At 40.0% G+C, this 16,183-nt stretch overlaps 1 protein-coding gene across 3 annotated transcripts in view; it reads left to right on the forward strand.

Annotated features, from left to right (window-relative positions):
- The window catches only part of KLF7 (KLF transcription factor 7), a 103,553-nt gene that overhangs the window by 31,760 nt on the left and 55,610 nt on the right, over nucleotides 1-16,183 (forward strand). For 2 of the 3 annotated variants that reach the window (XM_065930719.1, XM_065930720.1), the window contains one exon: nucleotides 9,160-9,790. In XM_065930719.1, coding sequence (XP_065786791.1) covers nucleotides 9,160-9,790 — 631 coding nt within the window. The remainder of the gene's footprint in view (nucleotides 1-9,159; nucleotides 9,791-16,183) is intronic. The other variant, XM_065930721.1, reaches the window with a different exon arrangement.

A 16,183-nucleotide genomic window follows, 5' to 3' on the forward strand; every position in this document is an offset into this window, starting at 1 on the left:
TTTGGAAGAAGAGGCAAGTAATGTGAGTCTGGGTTTTCAATGAGGGCTCCCCTGCCCACCCCGCCCCTCAGCCCCAACCCACCCCTTTAAGAGGCAGGAGGCAAGACATGGCCAGCTGGTGCCTTGAACTGACACAGGTGCAGAGGCTGTGGGGGGTGGGGAGCCAAGAATAATTACAGGTTTTTGAAGCATCAGGCCCCTCCTGACACAAGCGCTCGTTGCAAAAACTGCTCTTTATGGAAAATTAATGGTGAAGCTGAGCAACTGTCAGGATCACTGTTGTTCCCAGGAAGCATCACTCCTTGGAGGGCATGCCTTCTCCCAGGTCCATGAACTCTTGTGAGTCGCTGGGACAGGACTTAAAGCAAGGACTGTTGGCACTCCCCTACATGGGGATGGGCTTTTCCTTTAGGGCTATTTCTTCTGCAGTTTTGTCTTTCTTAATCCACACTCTCAACCCAGAGCCAGGTCTTTGCGCTAATGGAGGATGATTTTTAATTGACTATTATTAAGGCATGAATTTTATTTTTGTCCATGAAATTGTGATGACTGAAGCAGAGACATCTAATGAAATTTCTTTTCAAGCTGTAAAGTAACACATGGGATTTCCTCCAGTGTATGTCAAGCTAAATTGAAGCTTCGTTGGAAAGTATGTTGATAGCAGACCCAAGCATCTTCAGTGTTCTAGCTGCGATGAGCAGTGGTGTCTCTCTACCACTTGTAAGTTGAATTTAGTTTTAGTTCAGTGGCCTAGTAATAGCGAGTGACTCTCCTAAAGGGCTGATGGAGGGTAGTTGCAGTAATTGTGGACAGAAGCCAGAGTGATAGACTTATAATTGGTGTGTTCTGAAAAGTAACATGTGGAAAAACAACCCTGAGCCAAGATAGGAAGACCTCATATACATGGGCCTCCTTATCCCTAGTGGACACCTAATTTTAAGGATTACAGACACTGTGAAGGAAGAAAGTGCTATTCTAAGTTGTTGGAAGTTTGAGGAGCCTTCCTTCAAGGGTCATAAGACCTGGATCCCAACTCTACTTAGGTTATGTGACTTTAAAACTCGCCTTAACACTTAATTTGGATTTGTGTTGAGTTTTGTTTTTTTTTTTTACTGTACCACAACTAAGACATCCTTGGGAGATGAAACGGGTATTTGAGGCTGTTTATTTCAAAGACATTACCCTCTCCCTAAGTCTTTAATCTGGTCTCCTTTCTCCCCAGCATCCCCATGGAAATGTATACAACAAATATTTTTTTGTATGTTGAAAATAGTTTGGGGAATAGAAACACTGAAGAGGTTTTGGTAGAAAGTTCCCAACTTTCATGTTTGTTTAGAATTCAGTTAATTTTCATAGTACTGTCTCTCAGAATTTACAAATTACTAGAGGGAAATATTTAATTTGGTTTCAGCACCAGCAACCAGTTGATGTGAGAAACAGTGGAAAGGAATGTGATGTTACAGTGATTTCAGCACTGTGGTTATTTCGTGGAGTTAGCAGTTCTGGTAGTGATGTGTAATTCTGTTGTACCTCTGGAGTGTGCTATTGATGTGGGTTCTTTTTTTTTTTTTAACCTAATAACTGAAAAATGCTGTAAGAGATTTTCACTTACACCATATACTTGCTTACCCACAATATCTAGATAGAATTTATTCCCTCCTAACCTTCTATCCTAATGTTTTCCCACAATGGAAGTCAAGAAAAAGTGGATGTTGGTTTAAAATCATCAGAGAAATCACTTTCTAGATCTTACAAGGTTAATTCTTGCCACTGGTTCACACATCCTGCCTACTGTGAGTTAGGTTCAGTGTCACCTTCTCCTCCTCAAACCTGCTTTGAAATGTTGAAACCCAGGAAGATGGGCAAAGAGTTGAGGTGCTTGTTATGTAAGGTTCTCCCATATGCTTACTGAGCTTGTCAAGGTGCTTCCTTTCCCTCTTCTAGTTCCTGAGAAAAATGGTAACAGAACTCTCTGGTCGTGCTTTCCACTTCCTTTTCTAAACTCTGACCTAATTTTAAAAGACTAGAAATATGACAGAACCATTACATCATATCAGCCTTTGAAGGGAAAAAAAGAAATCACAAAGTTCCCATAAATATCAACTTTGCAGTCCTATAGAGTTTTCAAGTTGGCTGTAGGAGTTAGAATAATAAAGGTCTTGCTAAAAAGTGTAAAGTGTGAGCATAGTGAAGAGTATGTTAGAAAGAATGAATATCGTGAAAGATGGCTTTAAAGAAGAAGGCCAGATTACCCCACTGCAAGTAGCTTGTCTTGTCTTGCTTTGAATTTCCATTCTGGGATGTGTGTGACGATTTCAAATCACAGAAAAGTAATTAAGCTTTGGGATACTCCCAGGAGAAAGGTAAGAGGTTCTTCTCCCTGTTTCTATACTTCAGACTCTTTGGGGAGTGTGGCACCATGGTTAATAGCACGTGACAAAACCACACATAATAAATGTCACAGGGAGGGGCTCCCACGGGCAGCCATGTACACGTCACCTGGGTGTGCAGTTACCTGGGTGAGCATTCTTTCTGGGAACCAAAGTTCACCCTTTTCTTTCTAGAAGCATCGTCATCATCATAACCATCAACATCAGCAGGTCAAGGTCTGATCTCAGAAGAAGCATGATTTCGCAGGTTTCCGCAAAGGAGAATACTGTGTCTCCCCATATTTTTGCATCTATCTTCTTTCCCCAGATTGTTTTATCTGTTTGTATTTTTAACTCTTACATTTTTTAGAGGAATGAAGTAGGTGGGATACTTGGAATGAAGGGCAGATGGCTAACGGGAACACAAATGACTGATGATTGATTATAAACATAAGTAGTAGTAGGTGGCATTTTATTTTGATGACTGTATGTTTCCAGAAAGAAATCATTAGCAAAATGCAATTTCTTTTATTTCTTTTTTACTCTCTAACTCAAGTATATGTAGATCCAAAGACTACAAATAATTATTCCTAATGACACAGCTATTGAGCGCTGCCAAGAATATTGGACCACTGACTTTGTCTTATGTTCTAATTAAAAGATACAGAAATATTTACAGTGGTGGTGATGGATGGGGTTTGTGTGGTCAGCTTAATTTTTAGAAAGTTCTTAACAACTCCACACTACTTCAAATACTTAGATATATCTCCCATCTGAGATAACAAAGGTAGAATTTAGCTCTAAAAGATTATTGTTTGAGGCTTAAGTGATTTAAACAATATGATTATTGCTTTTAAGGAGATCATAAATCTCAATAAACCAGACATGTCACCAATTTGTGGCCCCTTAGATTCAGTTTGGAGATACTGTTTAATTGTCCAGGATTGAAGAGGAATGTTTTCCAACACTTGGCAGCCAGCATATTTTCTTAACTGTATTTCCTAGACCAGGTTTCTTAAAGAGATAGACTTGATGTTGAACTTTGAATGAAAGGATAATTAGTGGGGGAGAAAATAAAAGATTGTGTCAAGTTTATGGGCATGAGGGAAAGTTACGGAGAGGAAAAATAGATGAGGGAAGCCCTTTAGGAGAGATGGCAAAAGCGCCTGGAGATATTTGTAGTCTTCCCTGGCAAGTTTCGTGTAAATTATGGTGAGATAAGGACTGGATGAAAAAGAGCCATTTGGTAACCTTGGCATCATCATGCCCACATATGACATATTTCTTGCATACTTCTTGATCCTATGAAAGTAACTACCTCTTGATCCTCTGGAAGTAGCTACAGCAGGGAGATTTGGTGAACTGAATTTGTGCTGCAAGACCTGGATTAGCTTGTTTTCTATCAACTTCTGCCTTTGGATCCTGTCATAGAAGTTACAGATATGGCAGTAATAGATTTGAATTTTTTTTTTCTTTTTTCTTTTTTTTTTTTTCTTTTTTTATTTATTTTTTTTCTTTTTTAGAGACTAGGCCTCGGATTGGGGCTTCCTTGGTGGCTCAGATGGTAAAGAATCCACCTGCAATGCAGGCAACCCAGGTTCGATCCAGTATTTTTGCCTGGAGAAGTCTATGGACAGAGGAGCGTGGCCAGCTACAGTCTTTGGGGCCACAAAGAGTCAGACACGACTAAGCGAATAACATTAGTAACACTGGGTCTTGGATGATGGTTTTTAATAAGCATGTTTCAACAAGAGGGCTGTGAAGAGAATGGAGAGAGCATGTTAAAATATTTCAGAGTGATCAGTTCAAAACCAAATTCAGGTTATATTTGTTAGAAAACTCAAGCATGCATTTTGAAATCAAGATACTAGAGAGCCTTCACAAAACTCATCTGTGGCTCATAAATAATAAGAAAGTCACTTTGCACTTGGGCACCTTTCCTTCTCACTGCTGACTGTAGTAGATTTTTGAGATGGTGGAGGCTGATACAGTGTCTCAAGCCTTAAGCTGTACTGTCAGCTCAGGCTGAGCAAAGCCTCATTTCTCCAAGGTGAGGTACCAGACAGCCATGATTTATGTCATTAAATTGACATCTGCTGACTCCAGTTTGGAGTTTGCTGGCTAGAGTGTCTTTGGGACAGAGTAAATCTCTGTTTCTGGTAGAAAAACAAATATTCAAACTCTTATCAAAATTGACAATCTGGGGATGCTCCTAGTTTGCTGATGGGTATTTCTTTTTTCTTTCTTTCTCATTTGAAATTATTTAGACTTAACAAAAGTTGAAAAAAAATGTACATAGAATTCCTATATACATATTCCCAATTTATTTTAATATTACATAACTATAGTACAAGTCCCCTGGAGGCGGGCTTGGCAGCCCACTCCAGTATTCTTGCCTGGAGAGTCCCATGGACAGAGGACCCTGATGGACTATGGTCCGCAGGGTTTCAAAGAGTTGAACACTACTGAAGCAACTTAGCACACATGCACACATGCATGCAAATCTCTGGTTCTGATAGAAAAATAGACATTCGCACTCTATCAAAATTTGCAATCTGGAGATACTCCTGGTTTGCCAGTCAGTATTTCTTTTTTCTCTCTCATTTGAAATTATTTACATTTACAGAAGTTGCAAAAATTGTACATAGAGTTCCTGTATATATTTTCCTAGCTTACCTTAATATTACATAACCATAGTACAGATATCAGAATAAGAAATTAACATTGATAAAAATACCATGAACTAAATCTATACACTTTCTTTGAATTACATTGTTTTCCCCACCCCTGTTCTTTTTCTCATCCAGGATCCAGACAGGGATCTATTGCATTTAGTTGTCTTGTCTTAGTTTCCTTCAGTCTGTGACAGCTTCTCAATCTTCCTTTGTTCCTTATGACCTTGGTACTTCTAAAGAATACTGGCTAGTTATTTTGTAGAATGGCCGTCCGTTTGTATTGGTCTGATGTTTTCTTATGATTAGATTGAGGTTATTGAACTTTTGGCAAGAGAGGCATAGAGTAATGTTGTGTCCTTTTCAGCCTATCATACCACTGGAATATGATATCAATACACTGCTAAATTTCATCATATGGTTAAGATGGTGCATGCCAGGTTTCTCTGCTATAAAATTATTATGTTTCATCTTTATAATTAATAAATGTCTTATGGGGGGGATACTTTGAGACTAGACAAATATCTTGTTTCTCATTATAACTTCATCTATTGATTTTAACATCCATTGGTGATTCTTGCTGGAAGTCATTATTTCTTTGTTATTTGACTAGTAGCAATCTTCTATTTCCATCAATACTTCTGTGTTTATTAAATGTCATTTTACTATAAGGAGGAGCTGATCTGTCTCTTCCATTTTTTTATTCAACCATTTCTTTATATCACTATGGATTTGTGAATATTAGTTTTATTCCATGGGTTAGAATCTGTTATTATCATTATTCATTTTTATTGCTCAAATTCCCTAGATTTGTGCTTTGAGAACGCCTTCAAGTTGGCTTATGTGTCTTTTTGACATACATCCATCACTTTATGAGAACTTTTTTCCTTATGGTACAAGAAGATACTCCAGGCTCATCTTTATTTTCTTTGCCTCAGGCCTTTCAATCAACTTTCCCTCCCAGGTTCCCTTTATTGGATAATGATATTTAGAAACCAAGATCTTGATGCCAAGTGTGCTCACTACTATTGGGGTGTCTTTGCTTGTGGATTCTTCTGATTGACAGAGCCAGGAAATACATACATGTATACACATACATGCAGACACACCTTTATTACTATATATATCTCTGTGTGAATATGTGTTGAAATCTCTGAATAAATACTGAAACCACAAATTCCAATTAAACATCATAGGTGTTTCTTAAGGGACTTCTTGTAATTATTTTTTTTTAATATGAGAGATAAACTATCTCTTTTGCTTGGAAATAATCTAACAATGAAATAAATACTCCTCATCCTTAATATTTTATTATCCAGCACTCCTGATGAGTTTCTGATTGACAAACTCTTCTTTTCTAGCTAAGCTTCATCACCAGCAGATATTACAAGAAGTAGATTTCTCAAGACAACAATATCCCATAATAATTTCAGAGGGCTACCCAGCATATTTTGATCAGTTCTCATGCTTTTGTAGCTCTCAGATGGAATAGAATGCCTTGTATTAGGATTGCAAGAGATAGCCTCTCTTAGTGATCCAGATTTCCCCATATTTAAGTGATGAGAAATATCTCCATCCTTAGGTGACTAGTATGATCCGTGTGTTCTGGGATTCAAACTAGGGCATACTGGGAAGGTTAATTTTTATCCTCCCTGAAAAGTGTGTAAATGCATTTATAGGATCTCAGTTCCTCAGAACTCTGAATATGAAGAGATCTGAGCCTCCTATTAGTAACAATCATAATTTCTTAGTGACTTTTGAACCTTTGAGCTAAAAACTATACAAGAGTATATGACATCCAAAAGTCCTATCCATAGACTCTGGTGACTGTGAAATAGTTCCTGTGTGTGAGGACCTGTCTCAAGGACCTCTTCTAACCCATGATTCAGCTGACTTCCCCCTGGAACATATTTGTGTCTCAAAGGTCTGGTTCTACTCTTTGAACAAAGCTAAAGGAGCATTATGTTCTAGAAGGCATGTATTAGTGGTCATATCTAGCTTCAGCGTAGTCCAGATTAAGGTCAGCAGGTAGCTTTTGTACAGTGGAGTGGAATAGAATGATTAAAAATAATAGTATAAAGTTGATTTATAAAGATAACATAGATGTTGATAGACATTATGTACCTGATGGGTACCGGACACTGTTCTTGGTACGTGATGGTTTAAAAAGGGAAGGGAAGGTTAAAGGGAGGTTTTTTAGGGGGGTAATATAATTCGGAAGTGAATTGACTGGGGCTGAGACTGGGGGTTTTAATATTGGAAAGAAGTAAATGATAATTTTTAGCAATGAGATGGAAAAAGGAAAGGAAAAAGTCTTTGAAACATAGAATTCAAAAAAGGGACAAATAAGGATAAGAGAAATTTCTAGACCTGAGACGGTGGTAGTATTGGTTTTAGATATAAAGTGGTGGGAAGCTACTCAGCAAGAGCTATTATTTAATCAATATGAAAAATAGAATCAAGCTTAGTTTTCCAATAAGCTTTCCTTGATTAACACCTCCATAACAGAGTACAGAATTCATTGTCCACTCATCCCTTAAGAACTTGTCAACATACTTTATTGTTATTTGTTACCACTTTGCTTATAAATTCATGTAAATTTTAGCTTGTAGTTGTTTATTCTGTGTGTACGTCACATGAACCTGTTACTATGTCATCCTTGAACACAGAAAGCCTTGCACCTTGCTGTGAACACAGTAGTTGAATGAACACTTGTGACATGAGTATTGAATGAAGATTGGAACCATTCATTAGTTTATACTATTAAAAATCAGCACTGAGACCCAAAGGTGATTCATCATTAAAAATCTGCTTTTCTTATTCAGTAATGCAGTTTTACCAGAAGGCTGATTAAAAACCAATCTTTTGAAATGTCAACAAAATAAAATCGTTGACAGATACAACACAACCAGGTATATCATTAAAATATATTCTTAACAGAATAAAAGCCTAGAATCACAACACTGGTTGAAAACATAGCAGTGCTAGAGAGCCAGAGAATTAGGAGCTAGTCAGATTTTAAATTAGCCAGCAGTGTTTCTTTGTTGAAGCCCCAGAAGTCAGAACAAATTGAACTGATGGCGTATGTTAGGACTGGGCTTCCCAGGTGGCACTAGTGGCAAAGAACCTGCCAGCCCGTGCAGGAGACATAAGAGACACAGATTCAATCCCTGGGTCAGGAAGATCCCCTGGAGGAGGGCATGATCCCCCACTCCAGTATTCTGGCCTGGAGAATCCCATGGACAGAGGAGCCTGGCAGGCTACAGTCCATGGGGTCCCAAAGTGTCAGACACACCTGAAGTAACTCAGCACACATAAGTTAGGACTATGGTTTTCTACCAGATTCTGAAAGACCAGGGTTAAGTGAGGAGAACTTTCAGATTATAAACTTAAATATCCATTCTTGCCGTAAAACACTTCTACCATCTTACAAAGACTTATGAGTACCATGGATGAAGATTTGTTGAACTTTTCTGATTTTATTTTTCTTGCCTCACTTCTTTACCAGGTGAAAACTTTATATTGAAATAGATTAGTGTCTTTTTCTTTAACAATTCAAATAGCTGTGTTTGAACTTACTTTTATCACGTAGACAGAGATGTCAAACTATTGTAATGGGACTCAGGCTTCTTGCCACGCAATACGTAGCGATTGTGCCTTGTGATTTACCAAAGTCTGTTTGAAAGATGAAGTTGGACTGTGGGGAGTCTTACCTTGCTATGAAAACCTCATCTGATTTTGTTTGCTTCATGCTTGCATAAGGGCTCCTAGGGAGGCTTAGAGCATCTCACCTACCGAACTGGGTTGTGGGATGTGAGGTCATTTTAACATTGAATGTTCTCAGGGAACTTGATGGTGTGAGATAGCCCTTCTGGGTTTCTAGTTCCCCATTAACTGTAGTAGTTGAGCTCATGTGATGTGACCCTTGTGAACCCTTCAGAAGTGTCCAGGGAGAAAAATAACAAGGTCAGACCTTTCACCAGGAAAATTTCAGATTCGGGCCAGGAAGCATCCTCTGTTGCTTCCTGTAGATCCCTCCTCAGCCTGTCAACATGTGGTCCCCTGGTGTTCTTTGCTTCTGATGGCTGTTTCTCTCCCTCCCTCCTTGCCCTCTGCAGACATGCCTTGAATTGGAACGCTACCTGCAGACAGAGCCCAGGAGGATCTCGGAGACCTTCGGTGAGGACTTGGACTGTTTCCTCCGCGCTTCTCCTCCCCCATGCATCGAGGAGAGCTTCCGGCGCTTAGACCCCCTGCTGCTCCCCGTGGAAGCGACCATCTGCGAGAAGAGCTCGGCCGTGGACATTCTGCTCTCTCGGGACAAGTTGCTATCTGAGACCTGCCTCAGCCTCCAGCCAACCAGCTCTTCTCTAGACAGCTACACAGCCGTCAACCAGGCCCAGCTCAACGCAGTGACCTCATTAACGCCCCCATCGTCCCCTGAGCTCAGCCGCCATCTGGTGAAAACCTCACAGACTCTCTCAGCCGTGGATGGCACAGTGACGTTGAAACTGGTGGCCAAGAAGGCTGCGCTCGGCTCCGTCAAGGTGGGAGGGGTGGCGACGGCGGCGGCAGCCGTGGCGGCAGCTGGGACAGTTAAGAGCGGACAGAGCGAGAGGGATCAAGGAGGGGTAGGGGCCGAGGCGTGCCCCGAAAACAAGAAGAGGGTTCATCGCTGTCAGTTTAACGGGTGCCGGAAGGTTTATACAAAAAGCTCCCACTTAAAGGCCCACCAGAGGACTCACACAGGTAGTGGTACAAGTTGGCCGCACGTGGTTTCTTCTTCTTCCTCCTTTAGCCTCGTGGGGGGACGGGCTGCTCTCTGTTCCGAGACGTGGCATCCATGCCAGCTAGGAGGCGTAGAGAGGCAGGCGGGCCCGGGTGGGAAGCCAAGTGACTCACCTGTTAACCTTAGGATCTCCAGGTGTCCCCGGCACCAGACGTGGGTTTGTCCCTTGCTGGCTCGGAGATTCTTTCAGAGGGCAATGCCAGCCTCGGTGTGGGTGGCTGAGGATGCCCGAACAGGGGTTCTGGTGGTGTTGTTGCAGGAAGGGGGACCCCTTCCAGGGCCCGAAACTGGGCTCTTGTCTAACACTCGGAAATGAATTGTCCGAGGAGACACATGTTGACAAAGCAAGAGATTTTATTGGGAAAGGGCACCCGGGTGGAGAGCAGGAGGGTAAGGGAACCCAGGAGAACTGCTCTGCCGCGTGGCTCGCAGTCTTGGGTTTTATGGTGATGGGATTCGTTTCCGGGTAGTCTTTGGCCAATCATTTTAGTTCAGAGTCTTTCCTGGTGGCGCACGCATCGCTCAGCCAAGGTGGATGCTAGCAAGAGGGATTCTGGGAAGTGGACGGACAGGTAGTGTCTCCTTTCAATCTTTCCTGAACTCTTCCGGCTGGTGGTGGCTTATTAGTTCCGTATTCCTTATCAGGATCTCCTGTCATAAAACAACTCATGCAAATGGTTACTATGGTGCCTGGCCAGGGTGGGCGGTTTCAGTCAGTGTGCTTCCCCTAACAACTCCCCCCTGAGAGACTTCACACTCAAGATGCTTCTTGGGAATTGGGGCGAAGGTCTCTTTCTTCTGTAACTTCTTCCTGCTGTGCCTGGGCGTAGGCCTGCCTAGTAGAGTAGAAGTCTCTCTCTACCTGATCTAAGTTGGGGTGTTTTATATCTGAAACCAGCTTTCACTCTTGTAATAACAGTGACTGAGTTTGAAACTGTCAGCGCCTCTCAGAGGTAAAATAGACAGGGGCCAAACAGGAGACCTAACAGGATGGTCATCACTGGTCCCCAGAAACAGGAGGCACCGCTGGGATGATTGGCGGGTGGTCAAGCAACAGAGCTGTGTTCTAAGAATCTTATGTTTAGTCTGAAGTTACCATCTTTCACCTGGGTGGGGGCTCTAGTTCTGTAGAAGAACTCAAAAGACATTGTTATGCATATATTTTTTTTGAGTCGGAACCAGGACCCGTCTCAAGGCTGTACCACCGTTTGATTGTTTCCCCTCTGTTTCTGTATTTTTTTTCTTCTCTGATTGGTAATTGTTTGAATCTACCCTTTGGAACTCAGGGAAGGTCAAGGAGGCTGAATAAAGCCTATATTTTACAGTTCAGTAGATCTGTACTCCAGAGTCGCCACCCCGCGGAGTCCTGTTTAGTTTTATTTAGGGAACAGGGCAACTATGACTGTGATAACTTTTTGTCAAAATGGGGCACAGGACCGCCTCAGCTTGGAGAAGAGACACTGAATTGGAAGTATTCCTGAGTTCCAAGTCCTAGATTTGAGCCTTGTATGATTAAAATCTCAATCCCTTGGTCTGCCATTTTGTTGTAACATACCCAGTTAGTAGTAGCTGGAGAAGGGATAACTGGAGTTTTAATAGACAAAGTAAATTTCTTTCTTTTAGGAGAATAGGCCTGAAATCCAGTCTGGACCTGGCACTTCAGGGAGACTTGTAGCCAGGTGGCCAGTTGCCTAGTTTTATAAAAAGTAAGGTAGAAGTTACTAGCTTCCAGCAGACACTTTTGAGAATGGTAGCATCTAAGCCTGACACGACTCAGAAAACTCCAGTGTTTAGCAATACAATGTCTAATCTGAAATTACACCCATAGTAACACCTGGTTATTTTTCAGGATGTCTGAACCATAGCTGAGTACTCTATTTTGACTTTTAATTTAAAAATTTTTTCTTTAATAGCCAAAGCAGATGGCACCATTAATGATGTCAGTGTTTCTCTAGGTATGAGAAGATGCAAGAATTGGGACTCATAAAATCTCTTGAAAAGATCTAACTATCTGAAGGCCTGTTCTGCCAGTTTTTCCCAGAGCACGGAGCGCCTCATTCCTGATCTTCACCCTGAACTCCTTTCAGGGCCGTTGAAAGTCAGCAGTTGCAGTGGCCATGATATAATCACTGTAGATGTAGATGGCAAGTGTCAATCTTCAGTTGGCAAAGCCCCTTTTTGCTCACAAACTTGACAATGACTTTGAGGGGGGCATTTCATGACCATTTTATCCCATGGTGCTCAGAATGTCCATTCTCAGGTTTGGCAAAGATTTTGTCGACCAGCCTCTCAATGTGCTGTTACTGGATTAGGCCATAAAACAGTATCTAAAATTCTCTGGACCACCTGTCTTACTAGCCTCTGGTCCAGGAAAACATTCCCTCTTGTTGCTTTTTCTCATATCTAGAGTTACACTGTCATCATCATCGATTTCATAAGGAACTATATATTATTTTATCAGAGGCCTCAGTCACACATTTGGCAGTGTAAGAAACAGCAATTTTGTAAAACAGGTGAAATACAAAGAACATAGCCAGCAGTATTAGTAAAGTCACGAGTAAGACTTAAGAGCTTCTATTAGATGTAGCCCAGTATATCCCAGGTCGTCTGACTTAGTCTACTCTGTACGAATCTTTATCTTTCAGGGAAATTATACATTGGTGCCAATAGACAGGGGCCATCCTGTGTGCCATCTATAAGGCACACAGCCCAGTTTTCTAGTGTTACTAGACTGGTTATCTTTAGTATGATTTAATTGTTTTTAACACAGAGACTTTAAACCTAAATTACCATAGCTTAGTGTTATCTACATAAATCTATCTCATAATTGTGGGAGACTTTTTTCTTTTGCTGAAACTTCTTGTGTTGCTCTGATTGAGCTTGAGGAATAGAAAAAGGCTCAAATTTATGGCCAGAGTCAGAGTAGGCATTATTAATTGGCCCAGTGAAGGGATCCCGTCTGGTAGTATCATAGTAACCTGAATATGACTATAATTTTTTTAAGTAAATTTCCTCAGGGCCAATCAGTTAGAGTCTTGTAGTAGAGAAATTTATCAAGGTAACCCGGAGCTAGACACAGATAATTGGTCACAAACCCAACAATCGGATTGATTTTTAAAACTAGCATAGTATCAGGCCTGTGATAGAAAAGCATTTGATTTATATGCAAAAGTCTAAGAAGTCAAGAAAACATTATAAATGATCATATGAATCAGGTCCAGCATCTTGGACAAGCTGTCTACCTCTGATGTTGTTGTCTTCTCATCCTGGTGTACTGTAGTTTCTCTTGTTTGAACATCATTTTAAGGTGAGATCAGGTCAGCTGTCTTCTCTATAGATTAATCCAGTGTAGGGGCCTTTGGAAGTGGGAATTAATCTAAGAGTTAATTTTCTTCAGTTTCATTGTGCAAGAGTTAGTTAAGAGTACCTGATAAAAAGTCCTTCCATCCACGTTGGAGACAGTCCCTTAAATTATGTCTTTTTCCAGTCCTGGTTGCAGGTCATGAGGCATCCAATTTTCATCCAAAGATAGATTATTGAGGTAAGCTTCAGAAACAAACTTAGGGTGTTCTTTAAGAATTTAATTAAATTTTGCATTAATATCACATAACAGCAAAGAACTATCTAAGAAATGAGTCTTACTACATGCAGACCTCCATGAACAAACTGGGATTTAACATTTTTTGAAATATTTTTTTTTTCCAAAGTTACCCTCATTTTTATCAAATATAACCAAATTAAGGCTATTTTGTTTGCAAAATAGGTCTGTTCTCACTAATTTTGGTCTGATGATTTATATAACCATAATTGATTATAGACTTTTTATTTTGCTGAAACACCTATAGAATCTCAGACTGAACTTTTACTATAAAACAGGGCTGGGAAACTCACACCAAAGGCTTATCACAGATTTTGAATAACAAATCTAGGTGAACTCTTCTCTTTTTAAGGTCTCAAAAATTCCTTGAGATTTTTGTACCTGTTAGTGAGATAACCTTTTTAGCTCATTTGATAAACTTACTGGAAACTTAAGAGTTTCAAATTTCTGGAGGAGTCAGATAGAGAGAAAATATAATTGTTTTGTTTATAACGTAATTTTACCAAATTATTTTTATAATTAGTTTGAGAGGAATGTTTTCCTTACTCCCGGAAAACACAAGATTTAAACCTGTAATTTTTCAGATAGAAACCATAAAAATTATAAGCATATTCGCTGGTTCATTCAGTCCTTTGTTAACTTTTGTGAAGTCATCAGGTTTCTCATTAGAACACCAAGACATATCAAAATGTTAAGAACTCCATATAATTTTTAGGATATCTGTATTAGTAATTTTACCATACATTATAACATGAGCAGATTTTTTTGCTCATTTGATAATCTTTTTCATGTAATTTAACCAACCAAATAAACACAGTTTAATATCTCTCTTTGGGATGTTTCAGGGGCCCTCTGAAGCACCCCAAAGTTAGCTAGAGGTCAAAGGAACTTTAAAAGAATTCGATTTAGGAATTTTTATCGAAAAGATCAATTAAAAGCGTTTAGAACATTTGGTCAGATTTAGTCAATGTTGATGGCTGTATCATTTAACTTGTTGATATGTCACAATGGGCGTAAATACCAAGGCTCAAGGTCTAGTGAAAGTCAGCTCCGCCATCTTGGACCTAATTGGCTCTAAGCAGTTTTCTTACACCCATGTCATTCCTAACAAAATCTACTTATCTAACTAATTGTAATCCAATTTTAGAAAATCCTGATTATGCATAACTCTTTTTAGTATTTTTTTCATACTTTTTTACTGAAATCACTCTTCCTGCTTTCCTTTAGCAACCAAGAGCTAACTTTTATATTAGCATTTTATAGATTGATGAACATAAATACCAGTGATAAATTCTAAAACCCTTGCTTTCTTAAAACATTTTAGGATGGCATCAAACATTATTCATTTATGGTTCCAAATCTCTTTAGTTTTTCTGTAAAAGGAAGTCAGTGTTTAGTAGTAAATGTTTTAAAATCTTATTTCATTTGGAAATGACCTAATTATTTAATAGACTTCTAATACTTAGTTTAGCACAACCCTTAGAAATTTCAGTTACGCCAATCTGGGGAGACTATTGTAGACAGATATTCTTAAAGAATACAAACTCATATCTCATTTACATTTTTTAGAAGTTTCTTCACTCGAGGTAATTTCCTTGTTGACAAACTTGTAACAGATATAATATTTAACTTATATTAAACCTAGGTTTAATCTTTTTCTTGATGTTAATTACTCTAAGACATGTCTATATTAGATAGGTCAACAAACAAACATTAATATCAGATATTTAATACTGAATATTTCCCAGTTCACCTGAACCTGGAATTTATTGTTTAATTTAGAATTATTTGATTTGTAAGCGCTTACCTTTTTTTTTTTAAGCCAATTAAATAGAGCTCATTTACAAATTAACCTAAAAAATATTACCCAGAGACAAAAACATACCAAGACATATTTAGACAGACACACTGCAAGATCTAGCTTCATTTTCTAAGTTTGGTCATGAATTAGATATTACAATATAAAATTTAAATAACATTTTAAAAGGCTTTTTCTTTTTTCTCTCAGTCTCAGGAGTTAGAGATGGTCTAGATAAGTGTTCCTGAGAGCCCTGGTCTCAAGGCACAGGGAAAGAAAATCAAGTTTTAACAAAATGGCGGCAGGTCTAAATGGTGGCTAGACAAAGCAAAACGGCCGTCACAAATCACGACACAGAACAGAGTTAAAACGCACACATATAAACCTGGCAGTCCTCATCAGACACTCCCTTAAATACAAGAATGCAGTCTCTCAGAAAACCTTCTATAGAGACACAGAACTTGAGATGTCTTTAAAGATTTCAAAAGGAGGAAAGGAAGCCAGGTTGAAAGAAGGAGGAGGAGGAGGCGGGAAAGGGGGGCAAAAGGGGTGGCCTTACAGACGTCTCCTGCCACCTGCAGACACCCAGGCGTTACGGGACTTTTCCCTGGGCTTCCAGAGAAGGGAGGACTGGAACTCGGCCCTACCAGAAACAAGACCAGAATTCGAGTTCTCTGCCAAGAGGAGGTGATCAGTCTCCAATCCACAGCTCAGGCTGAGGCCCTTCGACCAGATTCCTGCGTCCAGGACCGGGGGACTAGAAAAACGGGAAGGATAGGAAGGGCTAAGGAGAGGAAAGAGAGAGGGAAGGGGAGGGAGGTCAATAAAATCTCTTGTTCCTTACCGGTCGGGGCACTCTGGCCAGTTGTCCGCGTCAGGAGGAGACCAGGGACAAAAGGGTCCCAGTCGCGGCCGCTGGGTCTGGTCCATTGGCAGGCAAGCTGGCCCCTGAGTACC

The sequence above is a fragment of the Muntiacus reevesi genome, chromosome 3 (genome assembly GCF_963930625.1).
Source record: "Muntiacus reevesi chromosome 3, mMunRee1.1, whole genome shotgun sequence".
NCBI lineage: Eukaryota > Metazoa > Chordata > Mammalia > Artiodactyla > Cervidae > Muntiacus > Muntiacus reevesi.